Here is a 25,029-nt window from a genome sequence, read left to right as displayed (position 1 = left end):
CGATGGCGATTAGTTGCCGTGCGCCGTGGTTTGGCAGAGGTAGAGATCGGCCTTCGCGTGACCATCTCACTTGCGCAAGCCGGCACTCATTGTAGCTTCCGATCGGCCGACCCGCTGGAAACTTCGCTTCGGTGAAATAAATTGACAAAACTAACACCACATCAAAGTTTAATGGAAATCCAATTTTCGCTTAATTAAAATTCAGAAATAAAAATGGATCGTTTAATTAAATCAAAAAATATATACATGAATATTGGACTGAAACCCGATACAGACTTCACAGAAGGTCGCACTGTTTTCATTTCGCAACGGACATCAAGTGAACATAAAAGCAGGCGAGTGAATTCCAGGAAAGCTCACCAGCACAGACAGCACCAGCCCCCTCCTCCTGTTCCCCCATCGCCCCTCATGTATCGGTGGATATAAACCAGCCATGTTTATTCCAGCAGCTCTTTGGATATGGCCCATTGCCAAGTTATTTAGTAGATAAGCATCTTGATAGTTTTCCGAATTGTTTAAGGTGGGTCTCTTCCGAGAAAACCCTATCAATATGGTATCATTAAAATTCCACCACTTTAGAATGTGTTACGGTCCTACCTACTAATGGCAAGGAGGTGACAACACGTGACCAATTGTATGTTTCAATTGTGTGTACTACTAGTAAACAGGTTATTGCTGTAACAACGGCGATGTCTTTTTTTTTTCTACTGGTCTATATAAACAATTCTACCTGTTAAATCTTTCAAAATAGCGAGTTAAAGCAACGACCTAATATTTATTCAACAAGTACCTACAAGATAACGCTACAATTTATTATTTTATTAAATAAAAAAAACTAAGACAATTTGTATGAATTTTTCGGTATTCGGTAATGCGAGGTCAGGCTTTACGTTATCTCCCGGCTCGGGCGCGTGCAATTCACATATACATCGCACAAGTCTAAAATGTTTTAGTTCAAAGTTTACTCTTGTCGGTCGGTCGGTCGGTTGCTTTCGCTGTAACTATAAACATTTCAACTTGATTATTTCTGTTCGTTACAGAAGTACTCGTGGTTAAAAAATATATTATAATTCATGAAGTAGCAATACACAAGATATGCAGACGTCTAAATGAGTTGGAATTTAGCGACCAATAGGTATGTATATCTCAGTATTAAAGTTTGAAAGCGTCTACCTAACATCCTAAACAATAGTCGTATGCTAAACTGGAACCTACCAGATGAAATAGAACCACCGCTATATTAATTATTCTTCAATAATATATAGCAAGCTTTACATCCACCAGTGTGGAATACGTCCATGAGAGCATTGTAGTCGGGCGCCTGCGATAGCGCCGCTGAGTCACGCGCGCTGCTCGCCGCCGCAACACCGCACGCCCGCATTCCGCATGTGATAACGCAGGCAAATGAGCAGACAACACATTCATCAGGTGCCCTTTGTGTTTACATGTCTAAATTTATCTGCTATGCTAATTACATGTCGTATGTATTTACATATTCTCTAACCACTTAATATGCATTGATAATATTTAAATGAAAACAGTTGCATTACCTGATATATTTATTTTTTTGTGGCAAAAAAGTAAATAAGAATAACGCATATCTGATAAGTTTATATTCATAAGGAAATTAACATTAATAAAAATTTCTTCGTAGATGTAAAATAAGTGACAGACTACAAAACTGCCGAGCGGCATCATCACTAGGAATTACAATAATAGACATTACAATGCAATAACATTATGTACTATGAATATAAATAGAACCCGCATCAGCTGGCATACCGGAGGGGCATTGCGCGGAATTCCCACTACACTGTCTATCCTTCAAAGTTTGAAACAAGCGCTACAGAAGGAAATCCGTTGATGAAAACTTCGCACGTCCGATTTAAATGTTCTCATTATGTAGCACTGTGAAAAGTTTATATAACTATTTTATACCGATAAAAGTCTAATTAAATGAATAAGATGAAATACTGTTGTGTACATTTTGTTTTGGTGTTTTATAAATTTTAATGAAATCGAATAATTTTATTTTTAAACATTAATAAGTTGTACTACAGACAGTTGTGTAACCGCTGGGTCAATAAATAAGTTCGGTCGAGTGTGAAATGGTTTCTGATCGAGAAGTGAATCCCATTAGCTTGCCAAATGGCTGCCTGCGGGCAACACGGTGCAAAGATGCGAATCAATTAGACAAGCCTCGACAGCTACACCACATTTGAACGCTCGTCCCTTTCTACACATTTTTTCATCTTTCTTTAACAAGATAGAAAGATCAACTTGTGCCTGTATTACGATACGCTTTTGATAATGTTATTTCCAAAAACTAAATCAAAATCTGTAAATATATTGTTATAGAAAATACTAAGTAAGAATACAAATAGGCTGTCCTCGAAAACAAGTTTCATTTCGATAAAATTTGTCTATTGTAATAAGAATAGTCTTTTACCAACACAATAAAAATGTAATAAAAATAGTATTAAAAGAGATAAGGGACCACATTTATTGTTTTGGTCATTTACTTCTCGCAATGGCGTGATTCAAGCATCAAATACAAATTACAGACAGACCATTTTATCGCAAGTTTCAGTATAACACAGATACATTGCCATTCGAATAATATAACTCGATGGGTACCGGGAATAAAGCCGCAATCGTAAAAATGAAACTGTTCAGGAAAAAATATTTAATGAAATTATGGAATAACTATAAAACCACTGAATATCTTAAAATAAATTATATGTCACCTTGTTCGTTATTTTTTGCCTAAAGTACTGTTGCAGTTACAAGATTGTATATTTTATCCAAATAGGAAAAAATCGCTAAAGATCATATTGCTACTATTTATGTCGAAAGGTTGTTCCCATAATAGTCACTTACAGCTTTGTTCCACGAAAAAAAAAATGAATGTTGATACAGTAATAATATGTTACAGCTTTTTTCAGTGTATTATAGGATACACGATGGATACAGTAACCATAGTTTGTGTTCTTATTCCTTGAACTTGATGAGCGTTTTGTGGACGGTATTCATATTTTACTGTATATTCATCATTGTATGTTTTTTTTTAATCTTTTATCTTTGCGTGAATATCTTATTTTTATTGACAGTGCTTTTATTATTATTATTTTTTTACTAGAAATATAAGAATGGATCATTTAAAGTGGTAGAAAAAAGAGCATTATGTTATTATTAAACAATCTTTTATTGAATCAAAGTAGCATAATTAAAATGACAAATTCGTGACTTTATAAGACCTTTTTACTTATATTATCCATGAAAATTAAGAATTCCTAATAAAAAAGGTACTTATGCTTAACTTTAAAACTTGCGCTATTTAAATTAAATTATTTTATAAAATGTACCTACTCTAATTATAATAAACTAAGACTAGTTTATTAGGAACTGTAGGAAATAAACTCATCTAAACCAACATTCGTATTATCTTAACATAAAAAAAAATTGGGTACCAAAATATTTAAAGCAAAATCACGTCTAAAGACTTGACTCCTGTAGCGGATCCTGTACCTCAGCAGCTTCGTGGGTTCCACATGCCAAAGATTTATAGAAATCGTGATAATATTGTGGAATATCATGACTGTTACAAAGACAGTAGATCAGAGTACAGAGGTGATGTACAAATCTGTAACAACTATAGAGGAATAAAGCTCATGTCACACAGTATGAAAGCTTGGGAGAGAGTGGTGGACGGAAGAATAAGAGAGGAGAGTGAGGTAACTCGGAACCAATTTGGGTTTACACCAGGACGGGGGACTACGGATGCCATTTTTGCTATTCGCCAACTTTGCGAGAACAGGCCTATAGCCTGTGCATAAAAACCTGCACATGGTGTTTGTAGACCTCGAAAAAGCATACGATAGGGTTCCGAGGAAGGTTTTGTGGTGGGCTTTGAAAGTGAAAGGAGTGCCTGGGAAATACCTGCAACTTATTCGTGCTATGTATTGTCGAGCCAATACACACATCCAGTCTGCTGTTGGCGATAGTGACAGGTTTGGTGTCTCGGTAGGCCTACACCAGGGTTCGGCTTTAAGTCCGTATCTCTTCCTCCTGGTAATGGATGCGCTAACATCAGACATACAGGAGGAAGCACCCTGGTGTATGCTTTATGCTGATGACATCGTGCTTGTCGGGGAGGATGAATGCGAGGTGCAGAGCAGGTTGGAAAAATGGCGAGATAAATTGGAGAGAGCTGGTCTTAAAATCAGCAGAACCAAAACTGAACATTTGTTCTGCGATTTTGGTGGTCCGACCAGATTTTCTCCAATCGCTTTAAATGGTGTTGACCTACCAACCTGCTCCGATTTTAAGTACCTCGGTTCACTCGTCCAATACGATGGTGGTGTTGACCGGGATGTGAAAAGCCGAATAAATGCAGGTTGGATGAAATGGCGACAGGTCACCGGTGTGACTTGTGATCCAAGAATGCCACCCAAGCTTAAGGGACAGATCTACAAGTCAATCGTAAGACCTGTCTTATTGTACGGATCTGAATGTTGGGCCACCAAGGTTTCGGATGAAAGAAGATTGCATGTAGCTGAGATGCGTATGCTAAGATAGATGTGTGGTGTGACAAGAAAAGATAAAGTTAAGAATGTGCATATCAGAGGAAGTTTGAGAGTAGCGCCAGTTATCGAGAAATTGAGGAGCAGAAGGTTAGCGTGGTTTGGACATGTTATGCGGAGGGATGATAATCATATAAACAAAAAAGTAATGAGATTGAATGTGGATGGCTATAAAGGTAGAGGAAGACCAAAGAAAGTATGGATGGATTGTGTGAAAGAGGATATGCGTAAGAAGGGGGTAAATTCAGATATGACGTCTGATAGAGATGTATGGAGAAGTAGTACATACTGTGCCGACCCTCCATAGGGATAAGGGCAGGTTGATGATGATGATGATTTAAGTACATGTCATTTGTAAAAAATCTGAAAACAAAAATTTTGACACAGGTACATTCGAATCATGAACAGATGACTATAAAATTGTAAAATAATTATTGTAGATTATTATCTTCAGTAATACAAATAAAATAACTATAGTTTGGTAGTCTTGTGCGTGATTTAATATTTGCTGCCATTGAGTAACGACTCAACGATAGTTTAGTAGGTACAGCAATGTTTAGTGCGAATCTGTTAACATCAAAGTAGGTACAGTAATGTATAGTGCGTTTAATGTTTACATGTTTTATTCCCTGGAAGAAAGCCGTAATTACAATTGCTGGTCTAAAATTGAAACAAAAATTTCACTTTCAACATAACCGTATTGTTCCAGTAATATTTTTCTAAACGTTTACCAGGAACAAACAATTAATGTACAAAGTGATTTTTCTATTTTTGTCATTTTTCATCAGAATTAAGTAAAAAAAATATATAAGGTGTATTTAGGTCCGTAGATACCGAATCTGACTTAACCCGAAGACTGTCGCAATATCCATTGCGACATTATTCCAACTACCCATCGAACTGAGCAAATGTAATTTGTAAGCGAAAAATAAGCTTGAATAAAAATTTTGTTTTTATCGTTCTTTATACCATATTTTTCTTATGTTGACGTCATTTAATGGTTGCGATTTACGGTGGCCGTGTAGCGTGTCGGAGCGTGAGGTAGCGTGGTGGATTGATTCGGCATCTGTGACCGGCGCTCGTTCGAGCAACGCTTGGGGAAAAGAATGTTACTCGAAGGACCGAAATTATTTATGCCCAACAAAAATTAACATTATTTTAGAATTAGACGAGTCATTTGTGGTTAAGGTTTTTAAAAGAAAAAGATATAGAGTTCGATACAAGACCGACTCGCCGCAGGCCAAATGTATGATTCATGAAAAAGATTCGATATTCAAGACGTTTTCTAAATAACAAAACATCAATTTTATAATATACTCAATGAACAAAGAGTTTTGTACAATTAACGACAGCACAATAAGCGTGTTAACAACAAAACAAATCGTCCTGTCTCGCACTTTGAGTGATAGTTAATAAGTGATTGTTAAACAAAGAGTATATAACACAACAAATAATTGCACGCGCCAAATGTAGGTTAGTTACAAAACCTATAGGCGTGTTTATCAGTCATGCGCAAGCACCGACCGAGCCCGACGACGCACAATTTGTTCTAGAGCAGCTCTAGCCTCGCATTTATGAAAAAACCATAATCCTATCTTGTGCAGGTAATTAGGTGAAATCCTTGTATTTGGAAATATTGTGTTAATTCAATTGAATATAAAAAAGAACATGACACTTTACACAATTGTATGTTGAAATTGTGTCGCCGCGCGGTTCCACAAATACGACGTTAACTGACCACTAAAGAGTCTAATGGACGATTAATATAAGTAATAGATTAATTTGAAGAACGAAAACCTAGTGCGTAAACACTAAGTGTGAGGTAAGAACAACAGATGAACGTTTCACAGCTGACATCAGCCTTGAATAGTTTGACATATCAAGATCTAACCGTTAATTTCGTGTTGTGTATTTAAGCTTATATAAAACCGATGACTGGCATTTATGTTGACCACCCTGTTAGAAACATAGAGTCATGATGAGCAAATATTTTGCATAACATGCGCAGAGTGGAGCACGGTTGGTTGCGTACCCATTAATATAAAGGCTATTTGGCATTTCACCACATCATTAACGATTTTGTAATGATCAATATTATAATAACATTATTGAAAAAGGACATATAGAGAGAAAGAGAAAGTGTGTTTGCAAGTTTAAAAACAATCAAGTCGAATTACATAAAGGGAAATTGGAAATAAAAATTGATAAAACAGACATTTTAAAATTGAGTCATAACTTACAAAGAACTATTTCAAATTTGTAAAGAAACGAGTGGACATAATATACAATAAGTAAATAGAAACTATTTGTATTTAAATAATGTAACGTAATGAGCAAAAACCACTCTGTAGATGGCCTTCAGATTGTAAGTTACAGGTAAAAAATGATGTGCGATACAAACCGTTCCGGCCTCTTGCCGTTTAACTTTTTTTAACATTAGTTTTTATAAGTTAAAAGAAAACCAAACTCAATACCTGAAAACGTGATACAAATAAGGAAAAAAATACTAACGCAATGTACGGCCACAGACTTTAAAACAAAGCAACCGAGTAGCAAAATATACCAATTTAGCCGTCTATATTACTTCGTCTTTGATTTATTTTATTACAACAGCATATTTAATACATTACAAGTCGAATCGCAACTGGCAGTGCATGACGGTCGACGAACAAATTTATGCGACCTGTAAAAACCGAGGTCCGATCACTGAGCAGACGTCTGTGAGTCTGTGACCCGCTCGCCGCACGCCACCGCCGCGTGTCATGTCAGATCTCCGTAATTGACAACAATGCGGCGAATATGAACCCCCCCCCCCCCCACCGTCACAAACAGGCGAGTTTCAATAAAGTTGTAATTAACTCCTTTAACGTCGGCCGTTGCCTTCAACAAGGACAAATAATAAGGTTTCAAATTAAATAATACGGAATAATTACGAAAATTGAGATGAGTACGTTCACTTTTAAGTTGGGATATTACCAACCATGTATGAATTTGGTCGCGTATTTAACTGCGCTATGGTGACGATTAGTTTAAATGAACGGGATATTAGACAAAGTTCAAAGAAAAAATCTACTTCACCGCATCTGACTGACTGATGGTTTATTGTGTTGGGGAACAACTATTTAATTATAATTTAGAGATAAACTTTAAATACGATTATGCCGGAGAAAAGCTGACTTATAGTAATCGAGTCGGATTTTAAAACGCTGCAGGGTGAAAGGAATCTGTTTCATCTTAAATACACATTTCTCAATGATATTAGCACCGACGGGCACTGAGTCAATGTTTTTCCTTAGAGTAAGGTAAATCACTTGAACAAGACTGCACGCATGCAGCGTGCAAGGTTAAAAATCCTACAAAATATAAACAGAGTTGAAAATAATAATCTGTAACTAAAAAGTTATAATTGCTTCCAATGAAAATAAGATACGAGGCAATTTTATTTAGAAGTGAAAATTGTCTTAGATAACAATAGTGTGTACTGAGCAGTCCCATGACAGTGGCGTGCGAAACCACTACAATCTCGCGGTGCGGAGGATTAGGAATTACGTGCGATTACGAATTTCCGTTTGAAGTTTAATTTCAATGAAGCTCAGTACACATCACACATCTCAATATGAAGTTGTGACATATATGTATTTAATATTTGTTGCAAAATTATGTTGCAATGTTTGATATATTGTAAATGAATCGTTGTTGTCGTGACACACGACGCCATTAGATACTTACTGTATGTAACGTTGAAATCACATAAATATAAATATCATTTAAAAGTAGGAAAAGTAAATTGATGACAGTCTCTATAAACGTCTAGTTTTCAATTACCTATCCATTTCATATACCTAGAATGAATATTTGCCTATTGGCAGCACTTCAGGGAATTGAGGCAAGCGTAGCGTGACGCGATACATTGTGCGCGCTATACCTACTGCGTGATCAGCTACCACTACCAGCAACGCACAGAACTAATGTATCAAACATAAAAAAGAGAAATAAAATTGCACTACTTTTAAATATTAGACTATCCTAATTCAGGGAGTGTGACTTGTCACATGGTACCAACAAAACAACTTTTAGGTAGCCAAGATGTGGGAAGGTGTGCGGAACCGAAAATCGGCCAAACCAAGCACACTCTCCATATGACCTAAGGCTCGGTGGTGCCATAGGTGGTGGGGGAAAAAGTAGGAATATCCTAATTGAGCGCATAGAAGGTGTGTATGTTATTGGCAATAATGTAATCGAATAAAACGAAACATCCAGCCACGTTACTATAATGTTGGTTAAGGCTCGTATAAACTGATCCTTTTTGGTTTTATGAAGATCGTACCTAAATTTAATTAAGAGCGGAAATTTGCGCAATAGATGTCTCGATCTACGACGATGATGTAACCAAAGGAGCTTCAATTTTCTGAGCATATTTGTTATATTATAATATTATATTGCAGATATTGATAACTTCAGGCGTAAGGTACACGACACTATGGTGTACTATAATAGGCATCTGGTGGCGTGGTCATACAGTTCACTTTATATGCGTTTTAAATGATAAAACATTATTGTCTACATTAGGGTGATTCAAAAAAAATTTTTTATTTTTTTTTTAACCGATACCCTCTCAAATGTTTCTATTTGATATAAAAAAAAAATTCACCAAAACCGAGCCCTATAGCTCAACTCTAAGGGGTCGCTACTGTTTTTTTATTTTCCCATTTAATTAACATGGGAAAAATCGTTTTTTGTTTTAAATTGAATTTACACATAATTAACGTATATTGTGTAGTGTATTTTATATTCTTAAAGTAGAGTCTTCGAGCTTTCCAAAACTCTATTACAAAGTACAATTATCTTTACATAAAGACTAATTACAGCTATTTAAAAATCACTAAATTTCGAAATTTGAAAAATGCTTGGAATTATTTTTTTTTTGCACAATCCTCAATATTTTTACTTAAACTATTAGTAAGCATTGAATTTTTATATATTACAAATTTCGTAAATGGTTTTTAGTACGTAGTGTAAATAGAAATATAATAGTACGTAGTGTAATATAAAAAAAGTAAAAAAAAAAAATAATTCCAAGCATTTTTCAAATTTCGAAATTTAGTGATTTTTAAATAGCTGTAATTAGTCTTTATGTAAAGATAATTGTACTTTGTAATAGAGTTTTGGAAAGCTCGAAGACTCTACTTTAAGAATATAAAATCATTTTTTATAAAAAATTGCGTTAATTATGTGTAAATTCAATTTAAAACAAAAAACGATTTTTCCCATGTTAATTAAATGGGAAAATAAAAAAACAGTAGCGACCCCTTAGAGTTGAGCTATAGGGCTCGGGTTTGGTGAAATTTTTTTTTATATCAAATAGAAACATTTGAGAGGGTATCGGTTAAAAAAAAAAATTAAAAATTTTTTTTGAATCACCCTAGTCTACATACATGTTACCTACGACGTAAAAAAAATACGTAGTTTACAATCTAATTCTAAAATTAAGAGGAAATTATGCTGAAATGTATTAGTTCATTTAATAAAAATAAAAAATAAAAATTCAACGTAGGGCTTAAGGTAAGGTTAGTTTTTGAGCCTTTAATAAGTCCAGGTGTTATTCTTGCGGATGTTGCGGTCATAGGATAGTTTCCAGTGGCGGGGAAAGTCTGGCCGAGTGATCCGCGGCGTTGAGCTGCGCTTTCCACGCGCTTTCTGATATCCACTGCACTAATGCAGGCACAAAACACGCAACAAAGCTCTTACTGTTCTACTTTACGGCTCGGGTAAAAGAAAATTTTACAATACTCTTGAGGAGCATCTCGAATTGTTTGTTAATCAAATTTTTATGGAAAGAGTCTATACAATTCTATAAGTTACACAATCAATAACAACAAAGGTATATTTTTTAAATGTTTTGATAAGATATTGTTGCGTGTGCAGTCAGCCTGCTATCGTGAACACTTGTTACTTATCGAGGATAATGGTGACGTGGACTGTTGGATATTTTCAAGGGTACTTGAACACGGATAAAATTATACAAGCAAGGTTGATTATCAACATTATGGGTAAGTTAGAGTACAAGCATTATTCGACTCTGTCCGCGCGGTTTTAAAAAAAAGTAGTTTTAGTAGCCAATGTGTTCTTTCAGACTATATTACATAAGTGGTAACACTATAAACATTAGTAGTAACACAGTAGTAGAGAAGTTATTATCAAACGTATAAGAGATGACAACAGTTGACGAGAGATTATTAACATTTATAGAAACAATATAAGATAACAGAAGGACCACTTTTACTATCTAACATTGACTCAGTATTCATAGCTTGAAACATTTGCATGTCGTTGATGAAATATATCTGACATATTATGTTACATTATGAATGTGAATTTGCAATCGAAAATGTAGCTCAGTTATAAAAGCAGGTTAACTGGTGTTGTTCCATACAACAAGATATGTCAGCTACAGCTTAGCTACGTTGCATTGCTTAGTAGTTTCTGCCTATGATATATTTAAGAAACTGCAGATGTTGCCTACCTTTAATCGACGGAGGAGATGCACAGAAAGATAATATTTCCCCTTCCTATTCGTGATAGTCGTATTGTATCAGCCAGCACATTCGTGCAACAGATGTTGTTTTTGCTGGCGCTTACCATTGTTAAAGTTTTTAAACGACACATTGAGACCAATCTAATAAACAATAAAAACTACGTCAACATCATTTTCTAAATCTCAACATGTATTATATTATGTGGTCAAAGAGAAAACACGATTACACAAAAATTATCAAGACTCGTGCAAGGAAGTGGATAACATTTGTAAGTGCGCTCAGTACAATCCTATCTCTGACATAATGTTCGATAACGTATCATCTGTACAGAGGTGTAGATATAGTTAAAGTCATTACAACTCGTAACATAACAGTCCACATTTGTAGCAAATAGATACGAGAGCCTTGACAACATCCGGGTGTTCAGTCTCGTTTCTAAGCCATGCCACGAATACAACAAACTAAATTCGAATCATCAATTACTATAAAAATCTATCTCGGCGTTAGATTTATGACGGCAATATCTTACGATACCAGATACAAGATGAGCGGTGTTTAATATTATGGTTCTGAGAATATTTGCACAACTGCCAATAATACATATTATTATTGTTGATTTCCCACAACCAAGAGGATTTAGATGGAATAAATTGTTGCCGTAATGTGAGGTGTTACGAGAATTTGAAGAAAATCCCCTTATATATTGTAATAGCATGATTGAATGATCTAGTTGTCTGAGCTAGGTCTGAACGGTGGCGAGGCTAGACGTTGTAAATCGTTTGATATCGTATTATTACATCTGGATTGGATCGGTTACATATCAGCCAATTCAATGTTGTTTTGATTGATGCAAAGTTTACACCGTCATCTTCAGCGTCATCGGGAAGATGGTGTGGTATTATTAATAGTAACACAACGGATGAGCTAATCATGGTCTAGTCTAGACGCAGCGATCTATGCGCAGCGCTGTCGGTCGTTGACGCTTCAAACTCATATCGTCTGATTGGGCAGTAAAACCACATTGTACTTGTATTTTAAACTCACATTCTTTGTGTTGAATGTTTTGACTACAAAGCGTAATTTGGGTGCTTGCGGTATAACATTTTTTAATGTCACCAATAGACAAATCACATATTTTATACCCCAAATTCATAAGATACCCAAGTACTTTGGAAGAGGGACCACATTTCAATTCGAAATATAAGCAATTATTGAACTAGTGTTCTGCGAGATGTTGGGCCGGCAAGGCACTGTCGGGGTCAACAACTCGACGCGGGTCGGCGGGCGCAGCAGCGACGCGGCTAACGGTCGCCACTTCTGACAGCGGCCACGCATCAACAACCTGCTCACTATAATGTTCAAAACTTCCTTAGAATAAAAAATTTGAAATAGAGCCAAAATGATTCTCAAATAATTAACAATGTCCTAAAGATTATAGCCCGTCTATTTAACTTACAATCGTATGCTATTGAAACAAGCTCATAGGAGTTCGTACCACTCAATTGCTTGATATTTTTTTACAACTGTTATTAAGTACTCGTTAATCGTCTGAATTAGGCAACGTCCATTGTTGTTATCTGGGATTATAAACCTAGACAGACGTCAATACACAGGTACGATTAAGCTAAGCTAAGCTTAAGACGCAATTTTAACAATTATTAAATAAATTTACTAAGCAATCCTTGAAAAAACATTTATCGCGACATATTTAGTAAAATAATTTTGGACTCTGGTTACTACTTACTTTATTTTAATAACATGTTAACTTGTACATACGTATATATGATAAAGTAAAGCTCCAGACGCGACGAGCTGAAAGCCCGACCACCTGCGGCTATCAGCTATAATTACGTGAACGGTGTGCTCTCATGTCCACAATGTGCGAGGATTTTCGCAAACAAAATTGGCTACATAAGTCACATGCGAGCACACCAACGTCAAAACCGGAGTTGAAGACAGTCGCCGTGGCCGATATCGGCCGGGATTTCATCATCATCAAAGTAAAGCTATGAAATACATAATCTGAGTTGAATAATATACACTTCACATATATATCTGTGATGTATGTTGAGTGGACATTGTCCGGCAGTGTTCATGTAGCTCAGCACTATTTTTTTTATTATGGACTGTAAACTGTAATAAACTCGCCCGCTACGAGTTCTATAACAAATATGTAGATATGTAGAGGTCGGACAGCAATGGGGACGCGCGGTTCCCCTCGCATCGCATTGGGATCAAGGGCGTGATACCGCGGACCGGTCAGCCCGCCAGGATGTATTCAAATGACCCCTTTAAATTTACAGTCATTCTTTCAAACGCTAATAAACGGTTAGGTTAGGATAGGCAATGCATTTTTGTCTACTACTGACGTCATATGTAACCAGAAACCAGTTTTGTTTGTTTTGTATTCAAAACAGATTAACAAATGCTGTTTATACTATCATCTTAATTATGTTTGAATTTGTGGTAAATAGTTCTTTGATGATTGTAACCACTATCATTTACAACTTTAATTGCCAGTACTTCAGCGACATCTTGACAACATTATAATGATGTCGTTAAATATCGTATCGGTCATAGTAATATCTTAGAAACAGAACATTCTAGTTTAATGCAGTATGAACAACATACGTATGTCATATTTACAATTATTATGTAATGTTCAAAGCGCAGCAAAGGTGAATTGTTTGAGCATCGATGTGACGCGATGTGAAACAGTTGCCTGCACAACGCAAGAACAATCGCGCTTATATTCGCCTCCTCGTAATGCCTATCTACATTTCAAATTACCACTAACGACTTCCTATTGCAGGTTTAAACATGATAACATTTTAATTATAATTAAAAAAAACAAAAACAAAGAGAATTGCTGTTTAAAGTTCAATTACGAATGTGTTGGTATTCTTTATTCAAAAATATATCAAGGTAACTCCACTATCTGGATGGATGTATGGTGTACCATACACTGCCGTCGTGAGAAATACTGGAGCATGTTTATAAACACGCTGATTTTAAACAAATGCATTGGACCTAGGCTCACATGCAATGGATACATGCCAAATGAAGTTAACTGCGAAATCGCAATATCATAACATCGTATAGTACGTTATTTCTTATACAGCTATGTTTATCTACGATTACATTGCATTCGCAAAAGGTTTGGTTTTTAAACATTAGTGCGTATGATTCGGAGAAACGACATCGACTAGCGGCTTGCTGTATCGTGGACGTAGTTCTCGTCAAATATGTGGCAGGTTACGTAAACACTCGGAACGGGTTACACTACCCCGTCCCCCGCCCGCTGCCCGCGGTCCCCGCACTCGTCCAGGCAATACAACCTCCCGCGAACATGTTTCGTTGTAAGGTACGCTTTTCGTACATTTATATCAAATGCACTTTTGCAGTTTGTTTGAATCTAGATGTATCACTAGCTAATTAATTCATCACATATGTGCAACAACAAACATAAAAACTAAAGTGAAAATAGTTTTTATACGTGTCAATTTGTTTTACTTTTAACTTAAACATAATGTTGTGTTATGTGAATGTGCAGCGCAGCGGCGGGCGACGGCGGCGCTGGTGACATTGACCGTCGTCCGCGGCGCGCTGCTGAGGTCAAACCAATTCCGCCCACACGCACAAAAATGCCGGACGACTAAATTTTATTTACTTTACACTGAAACTTCCTTCCGGATGCAATTTTAATGAAATATCATCTTCTAGTGCACTTGTATTCGAAAATTCACCTAAAATTATGAAAAATGTCGCCGAAAACAATACGATGTTGTTTGTTTTGAATTTGGTGGTTGTTGCATCCGTCATGATATTTCCGTGTCAACAAAACGCGGGTGCTTGCAATGCGGGCGCGCTTGCTGACGACAATCCGGCGCGAGGGGACAACAAAACTACCAGCACGTCGCTACGTCGCTTTGTTAATTTGTTTGTCCAGGTGAGCGCAACACAATAGATGATCAGCCACCGCCGAGTGCACTGCCAATGTCGACTGTTGGCGTAAGCTGACGCTCCTCAGCTAGACAATGTTGCAATTTATTAAAATTTTATGTAAGCACGTTATAATTGAATCAAACGCTCACGTTTTAATTTCAACATCCATGTTACAGAACTCAAGCAATCACATAATTGAAATTCCTTTTATGAAGTAACTAGCTGTCGCCCGCGACTCCGTCCGCGCGTAATTAAGAAAATTAGACTATCATTATGTTCTATATCTAAACGTAATTGTAAACGGACAAGCATGTCTTGGGTTTATTACATGTATGGACATATAGCCTCCTGCGGTAGATTTGTGGTCGGTTTGGAATTTCGAAACTTTTAGCCAAATAGAAGTCGGCAAAGAGCCAAACGACCTCTGTTTCAAACAAAGAGGATAATCATATTAGAACTTGTAAATATTACTGCCTTTTTAAATTAAGTATTTAACGTCGTAGCGGGCAGTCGTAAGGAACGTGTCAACAAACAGAACAATTATTCAATCACCACGAAGAAAGTTTCAGTAGTCGTTAAAAGGTCACATGAAATTTTTTTGCAAAAAAAAAAAACTTGACACGTTACCACAACATGAGGCTTGTTTGAATATCTTTAATAGTGCAGTGCTTAAAGTGATCAACGTTCAAAGAGAGTTAAAATATACTAGAGTCGTGCTAGGTGCGTTATCGCACAGTGGATGGAAGCAGGTGCGACGGTGGCGATAAGACACGGCGCGCGGCCCTGCCCCGCTTGCGGCCGCCACCGACAAACCTCTATAAAAACTTATTGAGCAATTACCTGATAGCGCGCAACTGTGTCAAGTTCTTCTTTAACACGAAACATTTCACCGTTAATAAGGGACCCTACATTTTTTTTGTTTTCAAATTTATTAAGACAATTAACGATAGATTAAAACGACGGCGACCTACTATTAAACGTGGAGCAGATCATACTCTGCTACATAAATTAGTGTTCAACTTTATAAGACAAGTCTTCTCCTCGATACTAGATTTCTTATTCATTTAAGCATTCAATGAAACAATATTTTCACGTTACCAAGACAATACAATACCAGTGACATAGAACGATTTCCTCTGGCCGATGTAATGCAACCAGAAGCCATCATTAATGCGGAGCCGTGAGAATTGAATCGATGCTTTGGAGACGCGAGAACAATGACACAAACATAATCAATTGTATGCAGCAACCGCTGAATGCGCGACCGCTACTCGGAAATCATTATTACACGGTGTATATCCAAGACTTTCCACGACGTTTCACCTTTATCAATAACTTAAATGTTAAGTACAACAAACATATAAGTATTTATTCCGGTTAAAAGTTTCATTTGCAGTACGTAATGCTACAAACTATGCTAACAATCGCCTAATTACTCGCCGGAGGGCGCGCGAGTCGTGCAATTAGTTCGCGTGTTCATTACAATCGCTGATTTGTATTAAAAAAGAGAAATCGACGCGCGCGCACCTTCTGAAACATCAGCAGTTATTGTACGCTGAATTCTAAATTTATAGACCCGCCACAAATTTTTATGATATGTCAAAATACATTTACAAAACGAAAAGGTTACAACATGCACCCAAATATTTATACATATACTGGTTTTGGAAATTCGATCTTGCACCAGCCGTAGCTCGGACAAGCAACGTTTCAATATTTTTATACATTTGGTATTCAATGATAAAATCTTACACATCATCGGTTGGCAATTCAAGGACCAGTATTTACATAATAATATAGTTTAGTATGGGAGTCGCGTAGGGTCCCGCGGGGCCCTAACTGACGAAACGCGACCTTCAATTTCGTACCGATTATCAGAGACCTTGGGCGAAACATGCGAGTTAGAACGCGTAGTGAATAAATGGATTGTGTTCTCTGTAAGCGATGAATAATTTTGTAATTGGATTTGTAAGTATACGGCATGTGGTAACGAAGAACCAAGTAATCATTTGACAATATCGAATAAAAACGTCCTTATGAGTGTGAACAGCATACGTAGAAGTAGTACACGTATGCAGACGCTTATAAAACCGCTTGTAGTGACACCCTACCCCACCGCGCTCAGTACCAAACCACCGGCAGGCGGGCAATGGCGGGCACAAGGTCACGCCCGCGCTGTTTTGCTGTCCGCCACTGAACGACTGCTCAAGTGAATCTCGTATTGAAAAACGTTTCCGTAAACTGAGATCATAAACATTACGACGAGACTTGTAACTCTTGTAATACGTATCTAATTTATAGACTTTTCTTGCTCTAAATGTTAAATATAATTATTATTACTTCAGTTATTCTCCGAATATTAATTTAGAATATAAATTCTAAAACCCATGTAATTTATAACTGGACGGGAATTAAAAAATGTCTGTGTGAAGATGGCAACATATTATAAAAATCAATGTCCGTAGAGTTAAGTCGCAGTTAAGATTACGAAATTTCGAAGAATGTTCGTAAACTTGCACTTTCAATATGTGCCCTTGACTCATTGGCGGGCCCTAAATTGGCGCTGAGGTCTCCGGCAATGTCACATCGCTCGGGTTTTTTCCTCTTACAAGTTACTATAAATAGCACATACATACGACAAAAATGCATTAAAATTCAATTTTATGTACACATAAATACATGATATAACATTAATAAATAAACCCTATTTTGTATAATTAATGAAAGTTAGTTTTGGTTATAAAAACCGTCAGTCGGAAATAAAAATTGAACCAGTCGAAACAATTTATGAATTCACTCATCGTTTTTATCTATATCGCTTGCAGAAACCCCACTAGATTACATAAGTTTACTATTTGCAAGAGCGTGCTCAAACAGTGAAACAATAAAATTATTATGTAACTTTAATTTAGATGAACGAAATGGAGAGCGGCGCGTGGCCTGGCGCAGCGGAATTACGACCACAATAAAATTAAATATACATATTTAGAGTTTCTTTGTGTCACTGTAGTCTTAACACAATGCGATATGTCTTTATCACGGGTCAAAAGTCACATGCCTTAGAGAGAAAAAAAAACGAGGATATTCATAAATCAATTAAAATGCACAAATATGACATCTTCCCAAAATCCAGATTGGAATCAAAATTACAATCAATCTATTCGGTTACGACTCGAATCGAATAATTAAAGAAAACTATGAAGTCAATAGTTTTTGTAAAATCGTATTAACATAGAATCGTGCAGTGATGTCATCTACAGAGGGAGAGAGTACCGCCAACACAACACAAACTGCTAACTTGTCAGTTGTTTTACTATGACATTTATTCTAATCTAGTCTAAATAACGCAACAGAACTAATGCAGTATCAGACTTAAAATTATGAAAATATTAATTTTCCACTGTTCACATTTTATCGCCGAGATACGTCGTTGAACAAAGACCATCTAAAACGGCTTCAGATTTCAGTGTCGTTGTGTTTTGAAGTGTCATCGCGCCGGACGCGGCCGTCGTCTCTCGTCACCGTCTCGATAACAAAGCATGTAAAAGGGTAGAGTTCTAAAAGAAACTTGTCTGCCTTGTCTCTATATAAGACTTTGGTTACCGAAGTCATATAGAAAATGCATTAAAATTTTTACGAACGGGTAAAAAAAAAAATTTCAGAATATTTATATACGGACTGGAAACCTAATTAAAAGAGTTGAGAAATGACTACTTATGCAAGGGCGGGTACCCTACAACGCAGCGATAGAGCATGACTGAGGGCACACGTCTTTAGGAAAAGCCATATACGCGGCGTAAGCACAATACAACATTTGATAATTACGTAAAAAATAAATGCTGTAAATATTACGGTTATTTATGCAATTGACGTTGTAGCAAACATTTTATTACTATTTCTAATTATTTCCTGCTTGATTGAAACACATATTAAATTAAATAGTACCATTCCTGTAATACTTGTTAAAAGTAATTAATAGCGGTTACTAACAACGACGTATTCACAAGATCTTTCAGAAACAATAGCTATCCTATAAGTTGGTGCTTCGAAATTTTCAATTCGCAAGTAAAATCTAGTTTGTCATTAGCATCGTCATTGCACGCCAATACAATTGGCTTCCAAAACAACTTTGCGTAATGGTCCTGTTACTTTCTGCGCCGCCCTGCAACGCTAACGGTACGAATCGGGACCTCAACTCTATTGAATTAATTAAAATATTTGATCATGACAAGCTTTAAGCATGCAAATTATTTAACCGTAAAACTTTACGCAAACATATCTATGTATTCATAAATATTTATATATATACCAGGTGCGTTACAAGAGATAGTGAAGCTGCATGTTATTCGTATAACCAAACGATTTTCAATTTTTCTGTTAAATGATTAGTACTTATTTTTTATTTGTATTACTAGAGATGCTTCTTTACCAAAAACAAGACTGAAATTTCTTGATTTTCAGTGATATTTATTGTCAGTCTACATTATTTAAGCAATTATTTGCAAGCTTATATTATGACTATATTTTAATAACCAGAGGTATGTTGAAGTTTCAACTTGGCACAATTATCAATATTCATTTATTCTGTACAAAAATAAGCTTAAGGCTTGTGCTTTTTGTATGTAAAAATCTTCAATCTATTATTTATGGAGACTTAGGAAATGTCCTTTACATGTCAAAAACCTTATTTCCTCAACAGTTTCTTTGGATCTAACTGATAGTTGAAATGTTAATAAAAATTACAGTAAAATTATAAGTATTTGTTGTAACTAAGAAATTTTAAAGAATTTTTTTAACAGCAGATGAATTATAAAGTAATTACCAAGGTGAAAGGAGTTTTAAATGTCAAAGTATAAAGCCAGACTTTAAATATTATGTTGCAAGGGATATAATTGTACATTGGGTGGTTCATACATACATACATACATAAATATGTGATTGTTTTAATTAGCTGGCATAAAACTATGATATCAAACTCTATATCCTACAGTCAAACAAAATATGTGTCAAGCTTTATGCTTTAAAATAAACTCTTATAATGTTTCTTACATAAATGGAACTTGTATTTTGAATTTTAGAATAATTTTTTTTATTGAAAATTGTATAAAATGAGTGTTTTGGCTCTTTTATTTACAAAGCAAAAAAGGTTATTTTTATAATTAAACAAAAATACTAAACAATTCTTAGTCATTATTATGAGTTGTTTAGTTTGATATGCAATGCTCCAAAAAAAATCTCAGTTCAGACATATTAGATAACATTTTGATTTTTAACTTGAATCTAACATGAAATATGAACTTCTGATTTTTTTTGTGTTAGAAAAAAAAATAATACGTAATTTTAACTCGTACTTTAATACGCGAATTTCTCGTTTGTATCTTAATTTGTATTTGATTCACATCTATTTTAAAACTTATAAAGTAACAGTACCATTCATAAGAAACTTAATTTTGGCAACAAAGTTCACGTCTCAGTTTGTTAGTGACTTTCGTGAGCGAATTACAAAACATAGATGATTGCCAAAGGAACAAAACAATCCAATGTTTGTTTAATTTTAAATTTGCTAAACACGAACAACCGTCACAATAGGTATTGTATGCTGCTATTTGCTCAAGTAAACTTATCAAAGATATCATTATAAATTAAAACGGCAACTTACCAATAACAAAAATTTCACAAATAATACAACTATTAGCCGTTCATACACAATCACTTTAATGTAGCACAGTTAAATGCAACACAGTTATTTATTCACAGAAACACACATTCGAATATGATACGCGATGTAACAAAAATGTTTTGGAATATGAAAAATAGACACTCGCGATGCGTTACCGAAACAGTCTTTTTCTGTCGGCCATTGCTCGACACCACAGACTAATCGTGCCGTGTCATTAACATTGTTGGTTGAGTTGATACTCAGCTTTTTACATTTAATGTTGCCACTGCACGCTCTTTAATTTATTTTCGTTAAAACTTTCCATTTCATTATGCCATATTTTATTAATAAGTAGAATTTACAAATTTATATTTTATCCATGCTTGAAAATATATAAGTAAAAATATATGAAAATATAAATATAAAAAAAAATGGTATTGTTGACAGTGACAGATGACAATGACAGCTAAATCCAGTGTTTTTCATCTTTGCTGCTTATAAACATACAAATATTTTTTTATACAAAATGGTTAAGTATGTAAATGCTGCTGTAGCTTATAAAACTTTAAATGGACTTATATGCGTGTATAAACCTCCTTGTGTGCCTGTGCGTCAAGTTCAACATACAATTGTGACCAATCTTTGCAGAGGTTAAATACTTTTGTACGTGATATACTTTTCTTTAAAGATCAACGTTTCTAGTGATTACTTTATCTTTCAGATTTAAATGCGTTACCTGATAGGCCTCAAGAGAAAAGAGTTGAAATAATAGGTGCAACTAATGCGCCCATGACTGTTAAATTGGTGCCCAACTATGCAGATGATCCCTTGGTGTGTGGCCCTCGGTACACTCATGGTGATTTCAGATGTAGCTGGGCTACTCACCTTGGTTTATTTACAAGTGGGGTCCTAAGTAAGTATTTGAATTTAAAAAAATCCTCTTTGCCTGAACACTTGATTAAAATGCAGCTTGTCCAAGACATTGATATTTTAAACCAGACTTTTATCAGCTTATGCTTAAAGGTTTATACCTTTGAGTGATATAATGAATGTAGATTTGATGATTCACATTTTGCATATTATGTAACGTTAATATATTTTGTAGTACTAGGCTTGAATGAGGGCACAAGGCTGACATACCAGATCAATGTGGCCAGACCAACAAGAGCTTACAAAGTGCACGGCCAGCTGGGCAAAGCAACAGATACTTACTTCTGGAATGGGAAAACAATTGAAAGGTCTACATTCAGCCATGTGACCAGAGCTAAGATAGATAGAATTGTTGCACATATGCAATCTGCTCATCAGAAAACTATGTTTGAGTAAGTTTATAGGAGAAAAGTAATTTCATATTGAAATAAATGAAAATATTAATAGTAATCAACAAATTAAAACATAAAAAAATATTGTTTTCAGATTGTCAGGCCTACATATGGACTCACAAACCACATATGATCTAGCTTCCCAGGGGGTGATCAGGCCCTCAAATAGCAAACTTCCAGTGATATATGGATTGAAATGTGTACACTTTGAACCACCAAATTTTACATTAGGTATTACATATATTACATCTTTTAAGTCTGTAAATGATTAACAGAACATTATGTTTACACATGCTTTTGTCTTGTTTTATAGAAGTGCAAGCAGTTAATGAGTATGAAAAATACTTGTGGACATTGATCCATGATCTTGGAGTTCAGCTGAAAACATCAGCCTACTGCACTGGTCTGCAGTGCATCAGACAGGGCAAGTTTACATTGGACAAGGCTCTATTGAGGAAACACTGGCAATTAGATCATTTGATTGATAACATGGACAGTTGTCGAGAACTAATAGAAGAAAATGAACATCTGATAAGACCTAGATCTGCTCATTTATCTGTTTAAGTATACATAGGTTGTAAAATAAAAATAAAAGATTTATTTAAATAATTATATGTTATTTTATTTACCTCATTTACTACAGTAGAGTTGCTTTGAGTTAAATAAAAAATGATGAAAGACAACTACAATTGTTTAAAGGATACTAGATGATGCCTGCAATATCATCATCATCCGCACTATTCGTAATAAAAAACTTAGTTATTAGCCTATGCATTATTCCGAACAGTAATCTCTTTGCTAAATTTCGTCCAGGTCCCTAGAGCCGCTTTGGAATTAACTGCTAAAAATGTGCTATTTAAACATTTGCATTTATAATTAGTGAAGTTTTACAGTAGAATTGGAGAAATTGTTGCTTTGAGAGGTTTGATCATTTTTGATTTAATTTCTTCTTTTAATTAATACACCCCATTGATTTTAAACTTTTAAATTCAAGGATTTAGGCTTTTTTTAAAAGTCAATAACATCTTTGTCTTGATATTTAAAGTGTAACAATGTTTAATCAAATAATGCTTCTGTATGATCACTTATTCTCAGGTGTTATTGGGCGAGGAAGATGGAGTGTTAGCCTGTTTCTCCATTTGTTCTATTCTTTTATGTCTAATCATATTAGACAAAATGCCATCAAAAGATGTTGTTTTCTTTTTCGCTGACCCTCTTAACGTATCCTCTCCCTCCCTCCGAACGCGCAAACGCAAAGAACTGACTTCATCCATAAAATCAAAATCAGACTTTTCCTCTCTTATCGGAGAAGCGGGTATTTCTGGTTGGTTATCTTTGCAGACTGGAAGTGGTGATGGTGCGCGTCTACCCGGACATTTCCATTCCAATGGTAAAGTGCCAGTTTTCTCAATTGTTTTGTATAAATCTTCTAATTCTGCGGGATCGGGCATCCAACTTTTACCAATAAACAATCCAGTTTTAGACATTTCGTCGTCTGAGCATGGTAAATCCCAGTCATCCCCTTGGAAATCAGGAGTCACCATATTGAGAATGCTTTTATGTATTATCTCATTCAAATCTAAAATACTTTATTTGTTTTGCTTTTTGATAGATTTCAGGTTATATTTACTTATTTGACAGACACAAGGAAAGATAAAATTATGAAAAGATGACAGTTCCAATAATACCATTTTTAGCCGACTTCAAAAAGAAGGAGGTTATCAATTCGACTGAATTTTTTTTTTTTTTTTTATGTGTGTTACCGCGAATCTCCGCCCCTGGTGGTCCGATTTTGATAAAAATTATTTTAATCGAAAGGAAGTGCTTGCAGGTGGGTCCCATTTTTTTTTTTTTTTTTAAATAACTAGAAGACTAGTAGATTTTGAATAAGCTTCAAAATTTGTTGCGAAAATTAGGGACATTTTTGCTTTCAGCGCTTACGTAGGCTAAACTATAAGACCTACATCAAAATGACGTATGGCGAATTGTAGCTCTTTAAATGTGCTAAATAAAAGTCCGCGATAGCATATATCTATCTTTTATAGTTTTCTCACAATAACCATTCTTTTCTTTACGAAACATTAATTAAATTCTTGCCCTATTTCCGACGCTATTATTCAAGTTCAGTATTAACCCTTATGTAAATAAATATGTTCATTATCAAGAGAATTTAATGTAGATTATATTTGCAATTGAAACTATATCATTCTGTCTAATAGTTTAGGAGATATCGTAAGAATAAAATTACGCGGAAACGAAAAATGCTACATCGCGTTACAATGAATAGCACAAATTTGCTTTCTGGGCTTACGTAGGTCAAACTATATGACCTACATTAAAATGATGTATCGAGTAATTATAGATCCTTAAATTTGCTAAATAAAAGTCTCAGGTGGCATATATCTATCATCTATGGATGTCTCACAAAAACCATGTTATTATGAACAAACTTCGATTAAATTGCACACGAAAAACAGCGTCGTAAGCTTACGGCGCTATTATATTATATTCGATATGAATCCTTATCCAAATAAATATGTTTGATGGCTAGAGTATTAAATGCAGATTACATTAGCCTTTAAACTATGTAATTCTGATCAATAGTTTGGAAGATATTAAATTATTAATAAAAACTACGCGCATTCGAAAAATGCTACTGCGGCGCGCGGCTGGACAAAATTAAAGGCACGCTACGATGTATTAGTTCGTTAATTTTCAATTTGTATACCGATTTTGATAATTATTTCATTGTTTAAAGGATAAGTGGTTATCTGGTGTATTCTAAATTAGTTTTTGAATTGAAGTACACACATAATAAATAGGAAAGTCCTTTTCTTTATTTGTCTTATTTATGTCCTTATACGTATTAAGGAAATTTGTAATTAAACTTCAAATTCACTAAAAATTGAGAAATAAAACAAACATTTTAAGAAAAAAAAATAGCCGACTTCAAAACAAAAAAAACTATCTCAAACAAAATGCGC

General features: G+C 35.2%; 3 protein-coding genes across 3 annotated transcripts in view; 1 reads left to right on the top strand and 2 right to left on the bottom strand.

Annotated features, from left to right (window-relative positions):
• Positions 1-20,955, bottom strand: part of LOC106708517 — a 36,699-nt gene extending 15,744 nt beyond the window's left edge. The window contains exon 1 of the mRNA XM_045686300.1: positions 20,724-20,955. The gene's annotated coding sequence lies outside the window, so the exon portion shown is untranslated. The remainder of the gene's footprint in view (positions 1-20,723) is intronic.
• A 231-nt stretch (positions 20,956-21,186) lies between these two features.
• Positions 21,187-22,613, top strand: LOC106708347 (mitochondrial mRNA pseudouridine synthase Trub2). Its single transcript, XM_014499839.2, has 5 exons — positions 21,187-21,373; positions 21,445-21,636; positions 21,829-22,045; positions 22,140-22,276; positions 22,359-22,613. The coding sequence occupies exons 1-5, from the start codon at positions 21,250-21,252 to the stop codon at positions 22,607-22,609; spliced, it is 921 nt and encodes a 306-aa protein (XP_014355325.2). The 5' UTR covers positions 21,187-21,249; the 3' UTR covers positions 22,610-22,613.
• A 407-nt stretch (positions 22,614-23,020) lies between these two features.
• Positions 23,021-23,683, bottom strand: LOC106708376 (PAXIP1-associated glutamate-rich protein 1). Its single transcript, XM_014499871.2, has one exon. The coding sequence runs from the start codon at positions 23,587-23,589 to the stop codon at positions 23,137-23,139; it is 453 nt and encodes a 150-aa protein (XP_014355357.1). The 5' UTR covers positions 23,590-23,683; the 3' UTR covers positions 23,021-23,136.
• Between the last annotated feature and the right edge of the window lie 1,346 nt (positions 23,684-25,029).

This window comes from Papilio machaon, chromosome 3 (genome assembly GCF_912999745.1).
Source record: "Papilio machaon chromosome 3, ilPapMach1.1, whole genome shotgun sequence".
Taxonomy (NCBI): domain Eukaryota; kingdom Metazoa; phylum Arthropoda; class Insecta; order Lepidoptera; family Papilionidae; genus Papilio; species Papilio machaon.
This window is presented reverse-complemented; position numbering and strand designations above follow the sequence as displayed.

Excerpts from the sequence above, each read along its gene's own strand:
- LOC106708376 (XM_014499871.2), bottom strand. The coding sequence starts at position 23,589 with ATGGTGACTCCTGATTTCCAAGGGGATGACTGGGATTTACCATGCTCA.
- LOC106708347 (XM_014499839.2), top strand. The coding sequence starts at position 21,250 with ATGGTTAAGTATGTAAATGCTGCTGTAGCTTATAAAACTTTAAATGGA. Across the intron at positions 21,637-21,828 it reads ATTTACAAGTGGGGTCCTAA|TACTAGGCTTGAATGAGGGC; the intron begins GTAAGTATTTGA and ends TATATTTTGTAG. Across the intron at positions 22,046-22,139 it reads CATCAGAAAACTATGTTTGA|ATTGTCAGGCCTACATATGG; the intron begins GTAAGTTTATAG and ends TATTGTTTTCAG.